This window comes from Scleropages formosus, chromosome 11, assembly GCF_900964775.1.
Source record: "Scleropages formosus chromosome 11, fSclFor1.1, whole genome shotgun sequence".
In the NCBI taxonomy this organism is placed as follows: Eukaryota; Metazoa; Chordata; class Actinopteri; order Osteoglossiformes; family Osteoglossidae; genus Scleropages; species Scleropages formosus.
Window position 1 is genome coordinate 14,781,745 of NC_041816.1, and position 22,059 is coordinate 14,803,803.

Below are 22,059 nucleotides of genomic sequence, written 5' to 3' on the forward strand. Positions count from 1 at the left end.
CCAAGAGGTTGCATGTTTGAACCCCATGTCCAGCTCTAGCATCCTTAAGCAAGGTACTTACCCTGAATTGCTATAGAAAAACTACCCACCTGTACAACTGTAGGTATCTTAACAGTGTAAGTCACACACACACACTTTCAGAACCGCTTGTCCCATACGGGGTCACGGGGAACCGGAGCCTACCCGGCAACACAGGGCGTAAGGCCGGAGGGGGAAGGGGACACACCCAGGACGGGACGCCAGTCCGCCACAAGGCACCCCAAGCGGGACTCGAACCCCAGCCCCACCGGAGAGCAGGACTGTGGTCCAACCCACTGCGCCACCGCACCCCCAGTGTAAGTCAGCTAAATGTAAAGTATCTTTATTAACATGTCCCTTGTTAGATATACGAAAGAGTTGGTGAAATATTCGGAAAAATCACACTGTTATTCTGAAAGAGTTTACAGCAGATACAATCACGTCTATGTTGTGTATATCTGCTTTTAACACATCCTAAATTTAAAGTTTAAAATAAGCAATTTCTCACCTGAGCTGCAGCGTGGCACATTGTAATCATCTACTGATTTGCTTTGGCTACAGTTAGAACGTGGGTGGAGCAAACAGTGAGGTGGGGAGATAAAATGCCCCAGTTGCAATGAATGAGATCTATATGCTGAGGCAGCAGGCTCATCCAACCTTTGCTGTCTCAGAGGAAAAGGGCTATAACTCTGACCTAATGAAAATGTTTCACTGCAGTGGACAGCAAGGTTAGGGCTAAGCAAACTCCATCCGATCCCATTAGCAGAATGATGCGCGGTTGCCAATGCAAGCTGCGAACCACCACCTCCTCTTCTGCGCTCTGTAAGGCTTGGGCACTGGACTACAGGACACTGTTTGCCTCTCGCCTCTGCCTCGTTTGCTCTGTACCTGATAAACACGGTACGCCACTCGCAGCAAACACAGCAAGGCACATTTCTGTCATTAACAAAATCACAGATGGGAATACTGAGGGCTACCACCTGATGTGACATCATTTTTATTCTTCATTCTTATTTTATTTTCATTTAAACTTTTTATTCTCAAACTACAGATATTCCATAGATTCGGTTGACAATCAGCACCTTTTGGATCTATAATATGCCATATGGGTACTTTACAACATAAGAATATATTCCATGTAAAACAAAACTGTTCTTCCATAGTGGAATCTAGAAGGTATGTTGACCTTTTATTTTTAAAATCAGGATGCTACACACTAAGGCCCACCAGTGAGTGGTCTGTTCCATGTTCTTAATGAGGCATTGTTGTGTCTGCACACACTGCCTCGTCCTCTGCAGGCAGGAACAAGAGTATTGCTGGTCAAGCACAATTAATGAAACCGCAATACTGTCAAGTTAAACCACAGAACAGACATGGAAAGCGTGCCTGTGAATTAATCCTTAAACATTTTACTATGTAGAAACAAGACATGAGATTCTGTTACTACAATGTGCAAAAGTGTCCCTGGCTCGATTTCGGAACAACCGCGATGATGCCCCAAGTTGAGCTGATTTTACTGAAGTGTGCAACCATTTGTAAGGTTATACACTAAGTGCTAAGTTTTTATTTTTATTCATAATGTTTTCTATATCTAAATATAGTTCTAATGATGTCACTGATTATTTCTAAGTGCCCCTATAAAAGGAAGAGAAACCATACAATGCAGCAGAAAGTCAGAAGAGAACCGGAGACATGCTTCTTCAAAAGAGTTGCAGCAGACGGAAAGTCAGCAACTCCAAGGTCCCTAATAACCAACACCTGAGGTACTTAAGTTTATATAATATAAGCAAGACTGCATCCTTAGTTGATGGCGTTGAATGCATTATTAGCTACTGGGAAAGCGTGGGCCTGTGGCAGTGGGATTCATTTCCCTTGGCCACCTTCGGCAGTTCATTAAACATTTCTATCCATATATCACATTACATGGAGAGGAAGGAACCATGTGTGACATGAATGAATAAATTAATCTGTACATTTCACAAAATAACAACATTTTGAAGATCAAGCAAACAGTTTCAACAAAGACATATGAGTGCCGTACAGGAGGGTAGTATTATACTTTCATGAACATGACTGCTAATCATTTAGCTACTGTCAGTCTGGATAAAACAGAATACAATGTTACTGCAGCATCTGGTAACAGTGATAGAGAGAAAAAAATAATGTATTAGTCATGATAAAAAAGGCTCTGGGTCCATTATTCACATGTGGTTTGAATTTGTGCTGCATGTACACCGTAAATCCTGAGGGTTTATAGTTGCCCAAATTATCGGCTCTCTAAAATGTATGTACAAATAATTATTCCGGTTATTTAAAGAATTCTGCAGAAACAGGAGAAATGAGAGCAAACCACACTAAAACTATCTATGTGCAGAGGGAGGTTACTCAGGATCACTTGATACCGACCCTTGCTTCATAAGGTGCTGCAGCGATATGCTGGCATATTAGCCTAAATTAGGGACAGAAGCCATTGAGGTTTCGAGGTCTTCGGTTACGAGATCGACTTCATCCCGTGCCGCTCGGCACGCCTTCCCCAGATGCACTGGGGGTTGTTGGAGCTAGCGGTGTTTCGAGGCACATGACATACACACGGAGGTGGCATCCAGTCAGTGCTCCCAGTGTGATGTGACTATGTTTACTCACCATGCCTAACTGAAACAGGGCTGAGGCAGAGTGAGTGATTTGTGTTGAAAAATTTGAATGGAGGTGAGACGTTAATGTTCTACATTCTTAAAGATCACGTATACTGTGATTTCCTGTTATTTACTTCCCTGTTTTTTTTTTTCTTTTCCGGTTCAGTTATGTATTTCTGTCCTGCAAGGCAAAGAACGCTGCCAGATTTCTTTCTGTTACCAATTTCCTGCGTATATGAAGGGCTAAAGCGCAAAATGTGTCTCCTGTGTCCATGCTACAAGCAGTTTGCCAGCTACAAAATAATCCAAATAGAAGTCAAACATCTAATTGTCAATGTTTATTACATTTTCTGCTGTGGTCTTTTTATTTTAATCTAATAGTGCATGCCTGTGAACCTTTAATAGGAGAAATGACTAGTACACAGCTTTGCGGAAGCTATTTATGCAGTTTTAGTCCTTCCTCAATAACAAGTCCTCTTCAGTAATGACACTGCTGAGAGGCTTGTTACCGGAACCATCTTGAAACCCAGAGAAGTTCAATACTGTCACACAAGCATTCATTTGCCATCTTAGATTCAGCAGCTGAACTGGCAGCTCTTGAGTTCATGTGAATAACAGAAATCCTATGATAGTTTTCCACTGAATACCAATATTTTTGACACCATATCACAACTATTTTGGTCCGAAAAAAGGGAAATGCTGTATTAGATTATGGACGTAGATTAAGGAAATACAGATGCAAAAACAAGCATTCAGGGCTATACTCTCAAGAAACTAAATTGATCATTAAGTCTCTTTCAGTCAGCGTTCAGACAACATATTTCACAAAAAAGAAGATAGATGAACATAAATGAGATCGAACACAAACTCCCAAAAGCAGTGGTAAGCGGTTTACATGATTTACAGCTACCTTTTAGCTAAAGAGACCGACCACAACTGGACACAGTTTTTTTACTGGATGTTTGACCGTTCCATGCTTGGCCTTGCTGCAAGCTTAAACTGCTGTGCTTAAATACTAGGTAAAAAGGCTAAATATTGGAGTCTAGAGTGTATCACCTTTAGGTAATGACAGGACCCTTGTTTTGTAACATTTCAGTTTCTTTTACTAGTGAAAGGGTCACCATATAAACAAATTTATCAAGACCCCAACTCACTTCAGCCCGAGCCATATAAGAGATTGTGATAGGAGAACCTTCTTCCCTCCAAATACTTTCTCGGCTCCGGTCACTCTGACCTTTCCTGGAAAGTACCTGTTTCTGCCATATCTGCTTCTGAAGCCAAAGACAGCAAAGCTGAAAACAATAACTGGAACAAACACCTCCCAAAGGCGGAAAGAGGTTCTCATCAGCAGAGTACATGACAGTTCAATGGATTTACATAAAAGAATGACAATAACCACATTTCCTTCTCCCTGACCTTATGTTTATATATAGCATTACATCTCAACTATGGTAGGGTAAATAATGTTCGCAATGAATGGAATGAGCATGGAACCACTCTCCACTTTAGAATCGCCTATATGGATTATTAGTCTAACTTACTCACTCTGACTCTTAAATCTGATGTCGTTGTTTGTTTCCAATTACCTAACTCCTGTGCACAGTTCATGAGTCACAACAGTGATAGCTTACAGTTTCCTTGATCGTCAAAGCGATAGGTGATCTATTTCCTGCACACTATACAAACACATTCCATATGTTTGCAGACAGGGTGGGTATCTGGAACCATTCTCAGCAGTGTCTCCCAGTCTGCTTGTTCCACCCGCAGGGGTCAGAGGAGGAGAGAGCAGCTTGCTGCCAAATATGGCCTCCTGGTTCTTTGTGTACATTGCACAAGTGATCTCTTCCTTCAGGAATGGGTGGCCAATCCAAAGAGCCAAGTTGTGCTTTCAGAAGCAGATACCGCTGGGAGGTGGAGCAGACTTTTGCTGGGAAGCTGTCGCTGGATACAGCCTTTTGTACTGGAACAAGCCGTAACATTGGGGAGGTTCAGAGGCTGTAGCTCGGTGGCTCGGTCTAATTATAAAAGACCAAATGCCAACAGCATGGTTGTGGACTCTTTGTGGGTGCATTCAAATGGTCCAGGGTAAAAAAAAAAGTCATTCGACAATAAATTTCAAGAAACCAACCAAAGTGACTGAGAAAATGCATGGAATCACAAAAAAAGAACTCTACTATAAGCATTTTTAACTTTTTTTTTTTTTTTAAATTATGTAACTGCTAGGGGGCGCGGTGGCGCAGTGGGTTGGACCGCAGTCCTGCTGTCCGGTGGGTCTGGGGTTCAAGTCCCACTTGGGGTGCCTTGCGGCGGACTGGCGTCCCGTCCTGGGTGTGTCCCCTTCCCCCTCTGGCCTTACGCCCTGTGTTGCCGGGTAGGCTCCGGTTCCCCGTGACCCCGTAGGGGACAAGCGGTTCTGAAAATGTGTGTGTGTGTGTATGTAACTGCTGCATGGTGTGAATTAAATATGCAGGGGAAAAGGATCAAACAGTCTGATCCAAATACAAAGATATTATACTTAAATGCTTTCTAAATGCTTGTTGCCTAGAGACAATACACAAAATAATTTCATTTTGTAGGAAAGTTATATCACAGAACTCCTGCAGTGTATACAGCGTTACATATAAAATGCTCTGCTTTTGAATACAGATGAGATAAATATAACTGTCACAATTTATCAGTTTTACTGCAAATACAGTAGTACATATGAAATACAAATTAAAAATCGTAGTGTACACCTGTATCTGAACAACAACAAACCACTGCCTTTTTTTAAATAAACTTAAATAAATTTCGTATCTCCAACATAACGATTTAATATGGGGCTACCTCTTACTAACTACTTATGCCGAGTTCTAGGACTATCCAATAGGCCTATAAAAATTAGAAAGCCAATCTGGAAGTCACAAATCATTACGCAGACATAATACTGACCCATCACTCTGAAGTATGGTACCAACAAGTGATTGGTGTAGTAAAGCACCATCAGTTTTCTACCACACAGTGATCCTGTGACTGCGTGACAGGTAAGATTGTTGACAGCACTGTGAGTCTGATGAGAGGAAGGCCACAGTGAAAGGGCGAGGTATAGGCTCGAACTGGGCATTTCATTTCTGTAGTAAACCCATTCGGACACACAGGCTCTCCCCTGGCGATGGCCCACCAATGTACTTCATGTCTGTACAGCCCTTTTTCTTCAAAGAGTAAAAATATCCTTTTTAATCGGCATTGACAAGCCCTGACCCAGATTGCCTTTAAAGGCTTTGTGGCGATGGGCTTTGCGACAGCCACAGGGATTGGAGAGCAGAGAGGGTGAAGCGAGCAGGCCGGTTCTCAAATGCTCAGTGGGGAGCTGCAGGAGGAACGGAAGGCCATCTTACCCTCACAGCCATCACTTTCTTCCTGAGGCCAATGGCAGGAAGCCCGGGTTAAATTAACTGAATTGGAGCAGCAGTGTGTAGGTCTAACTTCTCTTCTCTCCAGCTTGGACTCACTTCCAAAAAAACAGTAGCCCAATTACTGTTTGGAAGGTGAACACCATGTTGTCACCCAGGATCAGTGGTTAAATACTTCCCCAGTGGTTAAATACTTCACCTGCCTGACCTCAATACCAAGTGAAAATTATTTCAATATGTATTTTAATGCTGGAGTTCATTTATTATGAAAAGTGAGAGTGACTGAAGGATTATCCCTGATTATGTTGACACATAAACAACAAGCATCTGCATTTGTTTTTGCTCTGTAGGACATGCAACAGACAGCTTACAGCTGGACACAATATAACACATTCGGAAGGCACTGAAAAGCATTAAAAAGGAGACACTGCCACATTTTTTGGATAGTGCAATGGAGAAGAAACTAAATTCAACAATACAGAGTTAATACCAGGGGTGCAGTAGTGCAGTGGGTTGGCCCAGGTCCTGCTCTCTGGTGGGTCTGGGGTTCAAGTCCTGCTTGGGGTGCCTTGTGATGGACTGGTGTCCTGTCCTGGGTGTGTCCCCTCCCCCTCCGGCCTTATGCCCTGTGTTGCCGGGTTAGGCTCTGGCTCCCCGCGACCCCGTATAGGACAAGCAGTTTTGGATGATGTGTGACGATGTAGTTAATACCAGTGCCAGGAGGGGTTTAACCTAAATTGTTTCAGCTAGAATGTCCATCTATATGGTATAAATGGGTAAAGCATTAGATATCAGCTATTTAAGTTGCTTTGGATAAAAGCATTTGGCATTACCTAAATAACTTCACAAGGTGTAAAAAGCACATAATCACAGTATATGGTCAGGAATCACATTAACTTTAAAGCTACAAACAACCCAACAGTGCACAACAGATGGCAATAATGTGATTAAAGCCATGAGACAGATCTGCTTAGATCGGTCTCTCAATTCACAGACCAAGTTGCCATTAGTCGTCAGTGTAAACAAAAGGATTCCCAGGTAATATCTAATCAACTAAATGGCGAGCTGTAAAGGGTGAAATTACTTGAGCACTCCTAGAACTGATTATCGGTTGTGTTTTGCCAAAATAACAAGACTCCATCTGTTTTAAGTACCATATTTGATACTGGATGAGCCCAAAAAATGGCTTGCTGCTGGGGGGTGGTTTTAGCTGTACGGTATGCGGATGTCAGGAGATAGAATTGTGCTTTTACTGAGATGAGAAGACGGTGGATTAGAAAGGGATTATCATACACAGCCTAGCTCCCCTTTGGCTTCCTGTCCTGGAACTCCTCATGAGCGCGACAGTACACTGCTCAATGGATGTGCTATGTCCTTCAACCTGCTATCGACACTGTTCAAAGAGTTAAAGCTTCAGGCTCTATGCGGTTAGGTGACACGTCCCAGTCAGCTGATGGGCCTATGGTGTTCATCTTGGGAAAAGACAAGCGTAAAATCCATCTGGTGCTTTGTCCACCATTAACGCCAGTTTTCCATCTGCACTGTACACACTCATCCATCTTTTTCCCCTGAGAAACATTTAGAAAAAGCACTCAGAATCAGATTCATGCTTGAGATTATGCTTAATCTGCAGCTAAATGTGCCTATCGTTAGATGTTCCTGGCTATCCGCTGGATGCATTGTTTCATCTTATAATGATAATGACTAACACACGAGGCAATTTTAACCTGCTTCCAAAACAAAGAAACTAAGAAGAAAAAAGACCAACTGCAAATTAATCTTAAATTCAAGAAAATTACAATACTCTGGACGCAGGACATATTGAGGGAATGGATTGACATTTGAGGAAATAGATGCTTTAATATATGCTTTAAATTTTATTACTAAGCCTTCTACTAAAATATTAAGTTATTTTAGACAATAAAGTTAGAAGGTTAGACATATCAGACAGGTTAGTGTTAAAATACACAAGTTAAGATTAATGTGGAAAAAATATTGTGATCCAAAACTGCTGTTCTCGATGGTCACTGAAATACAGAAAAATGAGTTCCTGCTTGAATAAATTTTGTACTGTAAGTCCAGAGAGGCGCAAAGCCAAGGCAAGTTCCAGCTTGGAGGACTTATTTATCACCCCATTTGTCACTTATTCATGGCCTTTCACATTGTCACAGGCACGGTTAGAAGACGATGACTAGGGAAACTGGAACATAAAATGTTGTGCTTTTGCTGCTGACTGCAGCTTGTGACACTGCCTAGAAGTGATTACAGAGATGAAGGTGGACGAAGACAGATAGCCATTCGTGACAACAGAGTGCCCCACGAGGGGTGAGATGACAAGATCTGAGATAATCTGGTTGCACTGTGCAACAACAGTGCCAGGAGAAGCCGTCTCTGCTCAAGCATAAAAACCAGGTTTGACTACAGCGAGGCAGGAGGGAGGAAAACAGTTCAATCTAAATGGATGCCCTAAAAAACATGCTGGCATTTTCTCAAGAACTCCTGAAAGTTCAGCGGATTGCTTTGTTCAGGGATGCTGCTGGTTTCTGATTTATAGAGGTCTCTAAAACAGATAGACCAAATTAAAGGGTGCTGTGAGTGGTGTAAACACTATATAGGACACTGAATTTACAACACTCTACACCAATTGCTTTTCGGCAGATAATTTAATGAATACCCTTCTTTGCTAAGGCAACAGACATTTGCTGGGTGTATTGTGCATGTCGGATCCATAGTGAACCCTTTACAGTGATCAAACAAGAAGCATATTACATATACTGTACTGAAATTCCTTAATATCTTTTAGGGTGACACTGTCTGGATTGTGCCGATGCTACATGGTGGTTAAAGGATTTTTTTAATTTACTGATTGAAACCTTATGCTACAACCCAAGCTATACCCAAGACGTATGCAATGTACCTAAGCAAATGAAGTGACTACAAAGTTTTTAAAAGTCAACAAAGGACCCTCTAGTAACCCCCTAGTTGCTGTCTGTATGTTTTTACCATGGTTAGCATGTAATTAGTCTGGTAAAAAATTGTTTGATACAGGTTCATAAGAAAATGGAGTGTCTGATCATCAGTCTTCTAAACAACCCAGTGATCTTTTTTTAAAACTGAGACACAGCTGTTTGATGGAGAATTTATAGTAACCCAGTGTGTCATCTGATTTTTGCTGTTTGATGTTGACCAGGCACTCTGACACTTCTGCTAATTATTTGAACACAAGACTTGAGAGGGTTCTCAGATCCACACCACACCCAAGAATCCATGGCTTGGTATACCTCCGCATATATATGGGGAACGTGGTTCCCAAGACAGGGTGTGGTGGCGTGGTGGTGCAGTGGGTTTGACCAGGTCCTGCTCTCCGGTGGGTCTGGGGTTGAAGTCCTGCTTGGGGTGCCTTGCGATGGACTGGTGTCCCGTCCTGGGTGTGTCCCTCCCCTTCCAGCCCTTTGCCCTGCGTTGCAGGTTAGGCTCTGGCTCCCCACAACCCCGCTTGGGACAAGCGGTTTCAGATGGTGTGTTTGTTTCCCAAGACTCAGAATTAAAGGCTATAAATTCTTATCTTCAAATTTTCTAAAAATTCTCATTTTTATAATTTGCAGAACACTAAAGACATAAACAAGCTGTTTGCTTGACACTGCAAAGGAACGCATAATCCTTGTGCATGCACTTTCTTGAAGTACGTGCTTGAGAGTAAATCAGGACAATATCAGCAAAATATCATTTTCCTTTCTTGCATTGCCCACTGAATGCCTAAAGCTTATCACTGAGATAGCAACCCATTTATAGTCTAATCCTTCAAGATGCATAGATAGAGTTTAAGTAGCTTACATAAGGATGACCCTGTGAAGCTATGGCTCAGAGTTGGAACATTGCACTAGGAATGCTGGCACATCTCTGTACAGAACACATGTGTTTCTGGCATCGCCACAATCACTGTTACTCATAAAAAGTTCACCAGGTATTGGCAGCAGTGCTGCCGCATCCACTAATGAATGGTGTGCATGTAATGGTCACGATTACAACTGCGCACAGGATAGCATGATGTTCTATTATATAGCAGGTCAAGGTCAGAAGTTGAACATGGCACAAAGCCTGAATTGGTCCAGTAGACTATCCAGGTGTATAAGTCAACTTTGGACTGCACTGAATAAGCAAGAAAACAACAGCAAGAATAACAACAGAGAGGCAGACATCCTTGGTGCACTGAATGCTTGCATTTCCACAGTTGTCTACTGTAAGGATGCTGTTTCCTCTGTGGGAGAGAAGGCTGTGTCATTCATCCACCGCTGAGTGGGCAGCCTGCCTGGCTCTGCCCCACAGTGTAAAACTAGAAGCTTTGTCTCCCTGTCAGCAGCTCATATCTGTCATTTCTGCTTTCCCTTTGTTGTTTGACAGAGCCTGGAGATGTGTGTGACGGCGACTGTAACTGGACTGACTGCACAACACTGCAATGTTCCACAGGCTGAGACAGAGTCTGTGCTCTGCTGAGATTCATGCTCATTTTCATAATCCCGTTATTCATCAACAGCGCTATACAGAGTATATATCGTTTTCACCTCCTCTGATAACTGGCCCACACAGCCATGATGGATTCACAAAGCTTACAATGTATGTTTATACATTAAACATTTACAGTTACCTCTGATCTGTTGGTGGCTGAAACATTATTTGAATGCGAAAATGTTACAAAAATAATTTCTTAAATAGACTGAAGTTGGCATTATACACAGAGGTGAAATAATTCCCAAAATAGTTTACTATGATAAAATCTGTAATGTCTGCATTTAGTGTAAATACAAAACAAAATTCTTCTGCTGTTTACTGTGTGTTAGCTACCAACAGCAGTCTGTAATCTTATATGATGAATACAGCACTAAATCACTTTTATGGGGATTTTCACTCCTCCTACCAAAGCTATTTTTGTGTCTTGCAGTTATTAATGGAGGACATGTCACCTCTTTCTAACAGGGGCCAATGGGGATGAAAGATGACAATCAATGTTTTACCACTCATTAAGCATCACAACCTGGCGTCCAGCTGAGAGCCTGTGGAAAACTGTCAAGAAACTGTACGTACTACATTCTGTAATTTATATACAATTGCACCACTACTAAGGTGTCTTCTTCTACATGGACATATATCCCTTTCAGTTTTAATGCTCAGTAATAAAGTCTATGAGCAGGTCCATAGTGCACTGTTTAAAACCTATAGTTATAATTTAATGAATAAAACATCAGATGCTAATAACAGCTGGATTTTATCATCAATAAATAACTTATTGAATACACATTTTATTTAATTATTACCATGTTCATTGGCATAGTCATACCTTCCAGTGTTATGATAATGATTGCAATGAAATCATTGTCATTATTATCTGTTGTATTTGTCCTTTCATAATACCTTTTGGGCTATCCATGTTGAGCATTTCATATTCTTAAGCAGCTAAAGCCTATTAACCAAAAACGGGGCTTCTGAACTTGGTCCAGAAAGTGTTAATATATTGAATTATGTTTATTTTAAAAGATACAATGTGTATAATGCTCTTTAAGTATATTTAAATACAGCTTCAAATCAATATTAAGGTTAGCAACAGGTTTACAACATACCACAATGTGGAAGTGAAAAATTATGAATGGTATTTGAGGAAAAAACATATGGGCAAGTTCTTGATAGGAATTCAAATTACCTATCAGGTTATCATTTAAAGTTATTTAATTATAAAACAATGCAATGACAAAGGGGGTGCAGTGGTGCAGTGGGTTGGATAGGTCCTGTTCTCCGGTGGGTCTGGGGTTTGAGTCCCACTTGGGGTGCCTTGCAACGGACTGGCATCCTGTCCTGGGTGTGTCCCCTCCCCCCTCCAGCCTTACGCCCTTTGTTGCTGGGTTAGACTCTGGCTCCCTGCAACCCTGTATGGGACGAGCGGTTCAGCCAGTGTGTGTGTGTGTGTGTGTGTGTGTGTGTAACGATAAATTAAAAGATAACATAAAAGATGTTAAACGTATTTAAACAACTTAAGCCGTATAGGCTAGAAGCTAGCAACATCTGAACTTGTATTGCTTATTTTTAAAAAAAAGGTGATAAACAAGGCATTAAACTACAGTAAGTTCAGTGCAATTCAGTTCAATTTCTCATACAACATCTATGAACTGCAGCATCAAAATTTTTAACACCATAGTACACTTGTTTTAGTCCAAGTACTCATTTACTAATATTTATTCCCTTGGTCAGAACCACAATCACAAATTACTCATTTTCATAAGGTTATTGTTTCCATCGACAACTAAGGCATTTTAATAAGCTTTAATTGTACTGTTAGGTTTTTGTACGTATTTATGGCAGTGTTGAGTAAAAATCAATTCTGATTTTACGAAAAGTACAAGAAAAGTTACTTTATTTTCAGTTTACTTGTTGCAGTGGTTTTCAACTGAGTACAGACTATCTATGCTCTCTGAGGATTTCTAGTAATTGAAGGAGTAAAACACCAATTACTTGGGCTTGTGTTATCATGATTTCAATAAATCCCAGCTGTGAGATATATAAATCTCAGAATTACACATATAATTTGCCAACAGTCTACTTCAACACTGAATATAGCCTCGTTTCCTGAGTGGCTGTCCACAGCTCACCTAACGGAACTACCTAGTATCTAATGTTACCTAAATATGATACTATGTGGTACTGAAATCCACAGTAGATTGACTCAGGAGCATGTGCCAGCAGTTCTCTCCCAAAACCGACAATAAGCAAATATTTGCATCAATTGTGTCTTGACTTCACCAGCTGCATCCTTTTTTGATCTGTAGTGCTTCTGGCATAAGAAATCAATATTCAAATACCAGTCTGATATTAATCTGTCTCCTCGTACGTCTATATATATTTATCAGTGGGCCTGGCTCAAAAATTATGTAACAGTTGGCCTCTGCATGCTTCATCACGTTATTCCATTTCTTCCTTTGCTTTACCGCATAAGTCACATTTTACATGAGAAATAAATCTGATCATTGTTCAGAAATACACAGTTCATGAATTTTTGTAGGCTTACTAAATGATAGGTTTGAGGAGTAGAACAATGTTTTAAATTCACTCACCTAAATACAGTGAAGAGTCCTTCCTTCGCACGTGGTCGTCAATATAGGACACGCCCAGTGGCTGCACTGGTGTGGCCCCAATTCCCAGCAGGACCTGGGCTCCAATCAGCAGAAGGTACATCATGTTGGTGTTGGCTCTGTTCCCACAGATAAAGATGGAGTCTCTCCCCTCTGGCCTTGAGGCATTGGAGCATACGTCCCGACCTTCCTCAGTGCGCCAAGATTCCCCGGCCTCATACTGGTACTGGTGGGTGAGGAACTCAGGGAGGGCTGACAGCAGGGCACCTAGTGCCATCACGATGCCCCCGCAGCCGATGAGCCGAGGCCTGTGGGCTTTGGCCCCAAAGTAGCTGACGAACAGAATGAGGGCCAGGTTTCCAATCTCGAAGCTGCTGGCAATCACGCCCACGTCCGCACTCTGCAGGTTGAACCTCCGCTCCAAGGTTGTCAGAACACTAACCTAGAACACAGCAGCATACTGCTTACAGCATGTACTACCAAGATTCAGCAGTCAATAGGGTTTGCACACTGTATGTATAATGGCCATCAGATGAAAAGTGAATTTTACCTTAAAACTACACATAAATTGGTGCCCAATTTAGGAACTTTGAGTATTGGCTTTTCACCAATACATACGCTACCATACTGAATTTATTTTCTAATAGAATGCATTCAGACAAAATACATTACTGTTGGTCATGTGAACAGCACCACAGAAATATGGAAAAATACGCAATTCTTATGTAACAGTAGTAATTAATGTAATTTTTAACTGTGCTTCCAACTTTGACAATTTCATTTCTTGCCCCTTCCGTGAAAACTCGCGGACCTATCCAATTGGAACAAATTTCAGCTTTATGACTAAATAATTTCTTGATGTTGTTGATGCTATAGCATCTACATGCAAATACAATAAAGTATCCATAAATGACACAGTTGTCAGAGCAGACAGTGACAAAATGTACAGTAAATCTCTGCTACAGAAGGGGTAGACCCTGAAAAAAAACAGGGATATATACAGTAATTACATTATTCACTGGTGACTGCTCAAACCAGGGTCTTGGAGGGCTTTTCAGGGACATTATGGATGACTTCTGTGAGTCAGGAAGGAGATGCTGATTTCCAGGACACTGCTTAAAGCTACCAGCAATACACATGAATTGATTTTACAAACAAATTCACACATAAATCGGCAAACTTTTTTCCCCAAAATGAATCAGTTCCAAGTGATATTTTATAACTGACCCAGCAAATAAATTACAATTGCAAAACATGTAGAACTAGTGCTTAGTATCTATTTTTTTTGAGAAAAAATGGCCAAAGCAACCCAGGGCAGTTTTCTGTCTCCAGGAATTATAGACCCAAGGTAATTCTCACTTTCCTTTTCAATTAATCAGTTCTCCACAAGATGAACAATAAACCAAGCAGGGATCCACTGAGTACATTGTGTTGATTGTGAACAACTTTCTAAAACTGTGCACTGAAAAACCATCCATATTCCAGTATGCAGGCACTCAATATGGCTGATAGACACTCCTCTGGAATTTCATACACTTCCCATAATGCCCCTCTGTCTTAAAGCAACAGTCTTATATTCTTAACACGCCAACAAATGAAGAGATGTGGATGCAGACGCACCACCTATAGTACATTAGTGCATTTCCACTTCACTCGAGCAGCATGTGACTTTCAGTTTTTTTGGACATGCTTTGAATAAATTTCCTTAGACTGAGTTTTTAATTGAAAATTGGGTATTAAGTGCCGTCATACTTAAATTTCCAATTAAGACAATTCGTAAATCAAGGCACTCATGCCAGGAGACTCAGAAAGTGCCGGTGTGTGTACAAGGGATCCCAGCTCTTCGGAGGAAGGGGCTGTCTGCTGCCTCTCTGTGCACAATCTGCTACTGGGGAGAGAGAAACAGTCCGCTGCGCCGTTCCCATCCAAAAAAAACCCCACTGTTGCCTGCCACCTTGCAGAGCTGTCTGAGTTGCTGACATTTACATTTATGCATTTAGCTTTTCGCCAAAGCAACGTACAACTCGTTAAACGAAAAGTGCCTTTCACAACAGATGAAGAGTTATAGATTCAGACACATGATTTTGTCAGTGTAGTCACTTTGTCCAACATCACTGTCTTTGTGAGCACACATTACACAGACAGCTGAGTATGGAATTGATGACGAGCCCGTGGAACACTCTGCGCCACATCAAAAAAACAAGCAAGTAATAAACAAATTCTTGGGTCCCAAATAAATTTGTACATAGAAGATCCCACTGTATATGTAAAATTAAATCTTTAGACATGATATCCAAGAAAAAGGAAGCTTACAGTACAAGTTTCTAAATATGTACTAAACATGTACACCCAGAGAAAGGTTTCAATAATGGAACTGAATAAAATGTGATTTCTAAGAAAAAATCATTAACTACGCATTTTTCCATTACGAAAATTACTTGCTTTCCTGTGATTATAGAAAACAAACAGTTTTTATTTTATGGTTAGAAAACATCTGGGCATTGAAGTCAGACTGTATCTAAAATGTAGAAAAAAGATTTTTCAACAAAATTTATGTTAAACCTCACAGTGTGGACTGCAAAATGTATTTTTTTAATTGGTTCTCCAGTTAACTTGGTTTTGTGTTTAATCCCACTCAGTTGCTGGGTGTGTATCCTTTCCTTTGGAGACCACAGCAAAGCGATCAGCTCTTGAAATGACCTAGAAAGAACAACTTCCCCTGACATTTTGGCAATTTCAGATACTTGTCCCAGATGGGTGTAAAAGTATAGTTCATATTGAGAAACTATTGCTCCAGTCTTTTTCAAAACTGTGCAGACTCATCTTCTACAAGTAAAGGCAGAATAATAAAATGACATAAGCATCATCACTGCAATCATACACATATACATCAATTATATTCTTGGACTTAAGATATTTTTTTACGAGCTTATGCATAAGCTGAGCATACTTTCAGTGCTAGAGTAACCTTTTGATGGATCTAACCATATGTGGTTTATTACAGTCGCAACTCTGTCCAGTATCTTACTTCGTCAGTATCTCATTCTTTCTTTGTTGATCACATAAGGAAAATTCAATTGTAACAGTACAGGAGATTCAACTCTTATGACTATGTTATATAGATAGTTCTGTTTGTTAAGGTTTTATAGGTCTCAATAAAAAGGCAAGCCATGTAATTTCAAAGGATACAGACACAAAAACTATTGAAATATCATTCAACTTGTATAATCTACTTTTCTACGCATTCTTAAGAAATAATTCTTACTAAAATCCAAAAGATGCTAATCTTCTGAGGAAGAAAAAATTTCTTCCATGCCATTACCATTACTGCTATCATTATGTGATAGTTCCAGGATTACTTTCAGGCATCAGGGCTAAAAATACTTTTGTTAGTTTTATTTTTTTTTAGTCAGGGCACCAGATACTGCACTATTTATACCTGACATACATTCTAATTTTAATTGCTAGTAGAATGAAACTATTTAAAGATGTTTACCATAATTTTTTCCATATTTATGCACATTCATGTTAATTTCCCACATTCATTTCCCTCAGTTACTTCAGCTCACCCCAATTTGTCACATTCTGTCAAATGTATTATATATTTGTAAATAGAAATATAGCCCCTTTCATCACCTCATAGGGTTATTCTTTTACACACACACACTGGCTGAAGCCACTTGTCCCGAGCGGGGTCGCAGCGAACTAGAACCTAAACCCTGCAACACAGGGCGTAAGGCTGGAGGGGGAGGGGACACACCCAGGACGGGACGCCAGTCCATCACAAGGCACCCCAGGCAGGACTCGAATAACTTGAATAATTTACACAATTTGCTTGAGTTTCTTCTTTAACAAATGCGGAATTAGGAACACAGATCCTGTCAATAACAACATTCAGTCACCCACTTTAGGGTCTCTGTTGGGACAGACACAATGAACAGCAACTCCACATGCTAAGAGAAGACTTTTCAGCTGCATCGCCATCAGTCCAAGACTTTGGTTTGAGGCTGCAATAGTCACTGGGGTACGGTTCACGCATCACATTATTGCAAGCTTAACCTTTCTAGAAGCATTTATGCTGACAGCATTTAGCCTGCAAGTCACATCATCTTTTAATAAGAACTACCATCATCCTCACTCATAACTGTCACTGTGTTCTGTGTGCGTTTTATTTAACCCCATCTTTGGGGGCAAGGCCTACAATTTATACAAGCAAATGCTCTGCATCTTTGGGTGGTGAGGGGGGTCTCCTTTTCTTTGGTTGATTCTTTGTTATATTCAGTGTAATATGTACTTCACATGGCCATTCATGAGTAGCATATAAGAGCTTTGGAGATGGGTATGTGTTAAAAAGTGTAACATTACAATAGTATGATTTTCCTGCATGGGAACTCTTACACTGTAACTTTATACTATTACAAAAATAATAATTACAACGTTCTAACAACAAGGCTAAACAACAGACACCACATGACAAATTTATATTATTTGTAATAATATGTTTCTGAAAATATTTATATTTAGGTGTATTTGGGAAAGTGTGTGTCTCTCACAGTATTATTCAACTAAAACTCTACACAGTGCAATAGGAAGAGGATTTGCTATTAGATATTTGAATCTCTCAGTTACACTGAATATTGTAAAACCATTTCTTTAAACGTTTGTGAGTAGTTACAGTTTTATAAGTCTTGAAAGATGAGCTTGATGTCATTTCTTCTTATGAAACTCCCTTGAGTTGGTCTTAATTAGCTTAACCTGTCCTTTCTTTATAGTCTTGTCTTATTTGTAACACTTTAAAATTGAAAATGGATTTCTATCACATTTCTATATAACTCTAAAAATGAACTTGATGTCATAAAATGATATGTAAACTGTTTTATATATTTAGGTTTAGGGAATGATGAAAAATACCCATTAACTGAAATTTGCCAGACAACATCTGTCAATTCTATGAAAAAGCGCAGCTCAAGCTAGTCAAAACAATGAGGTCTGCAATTAGTATATAACTTGGAAAAAACGGTATTGATCAAGTACAGAATTAAAACAATGTACAGTGTTCATATCCTTTTATTGCACATAATCCAGCAAGATTTCTAACAGTCCACTGAGAACTTGCCGGAAGCTTTGAAAATAATCATTACCTGCTCCAAATCATGTACAGCTTTTTTTGGACTACTACAGATAAACCTACACAGATGGTTTAGTTTAAAGCTGTGTGCAGCGTGAAATGGCATGCAGCCCAGGCAACTTCATGGGGCTCATTTGGAGCCATGGTCAGGGTGACTGTGTTGGACCATAAGTGGTCAGTCAGCCACCATACAACCTCCCCTCAAGTGGAGAGCTTAACTAAGGAGAAGCTTGGTAGGAGGTCATCAAAAGGTCACTGCGATGTCTGCACCTGGTGCTTGCTTTCACATGCATTCAAATCATATGGTGCCATTTGACTTAAAGGTGAAGACCGGTGCACATGCTGGCAGACATAAAATTAATGGTCTCATTGGTTTGGCTATTAAAGACAGACAAATAATTTGAATAACTTTGCAAAGCAAACCTGAAATATCTAATACAATTATTTCATGTAAGTTGCTCATGAAGCTTCATATTTAACTATTTTACAGCTTTCCAGCTATTTGTTCTGACGGTTTGTATAGCACATCTTTTTAATCCTTTAAAAATCTCTGAAGAAGTTCCAACCCTTCTTTCAGTACATATTAGACTGTACCCCTGCTCAAATTTCTATGGTAATGAAGATCACCAAATCATGCTGCATCCTGTAATCACTTTAATGCAAGACTGTATGTGCAGGTTTTTTAAAATATTTCTGAAAATTCCAGAAAACAATTATTCATTGATTAAATCTTGTTAGCAAAATGTCATGAATGTGGGAAATGTGGACATATTTTTGATCTGTCACTCAGAGTGACTTTGGAATCCGAGTCAGCGCTTGAGTGATGCTGAAGCCTTTCATACATCATTCATTTCCTATAAATCTTTTATATATGCTATTAATTTGAACAAAGTTATTAAAATGCTTTTGTAAGTTTTACATTATCCCAATGTTTATTATTTATTACTGTGATAATACTATACACAGTAAAGAGAGTATAGTGTTCAGGGCCATCAGAAGATCATTGAGTTGAATCTCTGCTCCTGCTGTAGAACCCTTGATCAATGTTCTAACCTTGAACTGATACAGTAAGAATACCCAACTGTGTACATGGATAAATTAATGTAAAAATGATTATTTAACAAAGGTTTTAGCAAAATAAAGAGTAATAATCCCTATGCCTTTATCTTCATCTTGGATGTCCTATGTTCTGTATACAAACAATGCACTGTGTACAGAATAGTAAGAAAAATTGCAATAACTACAAATCAAAGTTAAACAGGAAGGAGAAAACAGTATATACAAACAGGATGGCTCTTAAGATGCTTCAAAAACTGAGAAAAACTGAGATTTCCCACGTTGATCACATCACATTTACAAGTATTTGAGATATCTGGGCCATTTGAGAACGAAATGTAAGCAGACAAGAAAGAAGGCTGACATGTCCTTTGATACACTTCGATCCACAGGCCGATCATTTTAATTAAACGCCTGTCAGTGTCATACGTGCGCGAGACAGAACAAACGATAACTGTTGATAATCTTAATCATAATGTTAACGATGAAGTTACCCGACACGTCCGCTTGGTGTGTTTCGCAGCTGAACACATGGCAGATGTGTGTCACTGGGTGCAGGTATGTATGTGTCAGCGCGTATATTATAATCCTGTGTGTATGCAGCGTGTGTGTCTCGCCATGTGAGCGTTAGTCAAACCCAATCCAGCGCCACTTCTGCTGCGCCAAGTTTGCGTTTCGTCAAGTCATAACACACGACGACGTTGCCACAGGAAAATCCATGCAGCAATGCACACATTATATGATCATACACACACAGAATGCGCACGTTATGACAGCGGGCTGTGCCGCGTGCGCACATAACTCACCAGGTAAGCCCCCACTGTTCCCTGCGCCAGCATGAGCGCACATTCCGACACCAGAAAGATCTTTATGCTGGAAAAACACGACGACTTCGGCGGGTCGTCGGCCGGCTGCGTGTCCCCGCCGCTTGTGAGCGAGCAGCTCTGCTTCTTCACCTGCATCCTCCTCCTGCGAGCCGCGAGCCCCCGGCGGAAGGTGAGACACGGGAGAGCTGGAGAGCCGCGGCTCGAGCATAAACACGAACCGCGCCGTTCGGCTCGTGCCCCCCCCCCGCGCGAGGCTCTGGACGCGGCTCCTGCTATTTTCGCCGAGCGCACCCGCTCGCTCTCTCTCTCTCTCTCTCTCTCTCTCACACACACACACACACACACACGTTGAGGTCTGTGATAGTGACTGCGGGTTTAAATCCAGACGCGGATACGCACTGTCCTCTGACAGCTCCTAAACGTCTCTGCTCCAGCGTCGGATACGGAGATGCGCAAGAAGGACATCATCGTCGCACCTCCTCGGAGCGTTTCTCGAGCGTAGAGCACAGCGCCTGACGACGATTTCCCCGCAGAGCTGCATTTTCCCCCTACAAACACAATTTCGGTGCTCTGTTAAAGAACGCAGATGAGACGGTTTGCGTGGAGCCTGTTAGGGCGGCGACGTGAGAACTTCCTCAGTGCGCCTGTAGTGTTTCGGTGTGTGAACAGCGAGTGCGGAGACCGTACAGCGGCGCTGTCATGCGCCAAACGCTCAAACAGCCAACAACTGGACGCCGCCACCACACTCTCTCTCTCTTTCTCTCTCTCTCTCTCTCTCTCTTTCTTTCTCTCTCCTCAGTGGTCCAGCTTCCTACTAATTCATAGATTTTTTTTTCAAATATCCGTCTGTCTGTCTGTAACTTACTACTTTACATGGAATTTTTTCTATGAGCCAAATGCCTTAATTACTGTGTGTATACCTGCTCTATCTGCTTGCCAGCGCTGGTTGTGCTGTCTGTGTGTACTAGACTGATAATTCACTTTCTGTCCTGATTATTTCCTTATATGTAAGTGTGATTTTTCATTCTACAGATCGATCACACAGCAAGGATTGTTGGGAAGCTATGGTGTTAACCCAGGATTTTACACTATGTGTGTCTTAACAACTGTCCTCCCTGCACATACCTTTTGCCTGACAGTAGCAATCAGTACTTCCACTATGTCTAAGAGGAAGTGTATTCTGTGATGTTCAACTCTGGTTTAATATTTGCCTGTGAAGTTCTTGCTTATGCTGACATAACTTTCACAAAACTCCCATATATTAATACATGGTACAATTTTATCGACTTATATAGATACCTCTGGCCTTTCATATATGCATGTGCCTGTGAAATTCCTCACCTTCCATCGACGTAAAGTACGAATATGCAAAGTATTCCAGCACACACTTGAAAAGCTCACTCAATAACTGTGTGCAACAGCATGCAATCATTTCACTCAGTGACTATACATGTAACAGGTATTTTAGGGTTTATGAGCTGCTTCTCACTGAGAAAAACATGTGTGACTATGAACAGGATTTCTGCATTTGGATGCATGTGCAACAAGACCACCAATTCACCTTAAATCTGCAGCTTTGGACTACTGGAGGAAGCTGGAGCACCCAGAGGAAACCCACAAGGAAAAAATGCAAGCTACACAGAGTCGGATGCAAATCGGAATTTAAACGCAGAGTCCGAGCCCCGCAGTGAGGCACCGGTGCTGCCCACTGTGCCACCAACCTTTTTCCACACATCTCAGCTGGAATTGTTCTGTGAATTCAAAGTTTATTTTCCTGTGCTTTGCTGTTTGAGTACAGGGCTGAGTGTTAAAGATGGAAATTTTCATAATCTCCCCACACACACACACACACACACACACACACACACACACACACACACACACACA

At 40.9% G+C, this 22,059-nt stretch overlaps 1 protein-coding gene across 2 annotated transcripts in view; it reads right to left on the reverse strand.

The window, feature by feature from the left end:
• Positions 1-20,912, reverse strand: part of slco3a1a (solute carrier organic anion transporter family member 3A1a) — a 35,923-nt gene extending 15,011 nt beyond the window's left edge. For both annotated transcript variants that reach the window (XR_003797994.1, XM_029256035.1), the window contains exons 1-2: positions 20,152-20,912; positions 13,144-13,603 (exon numbers count right to left, since the gene is read on the reverse strand). Coding sequence is in view for 1 of the 2 variants with exons in the window: in XM_029256035.1 (XP_029111868.1) it covers positions 13,144-13,603; positions 20,152-20,307 (616 nt within the window). In the remaining variant the exon portion in view is untranslated. The remainder of the gene's footprint in view (positions 1-13,143; positions 13,604-20,151) is intronic.
• Between the last annotated feature and the right edge of the window lie 1,147 nt (positions 20,913-22,059).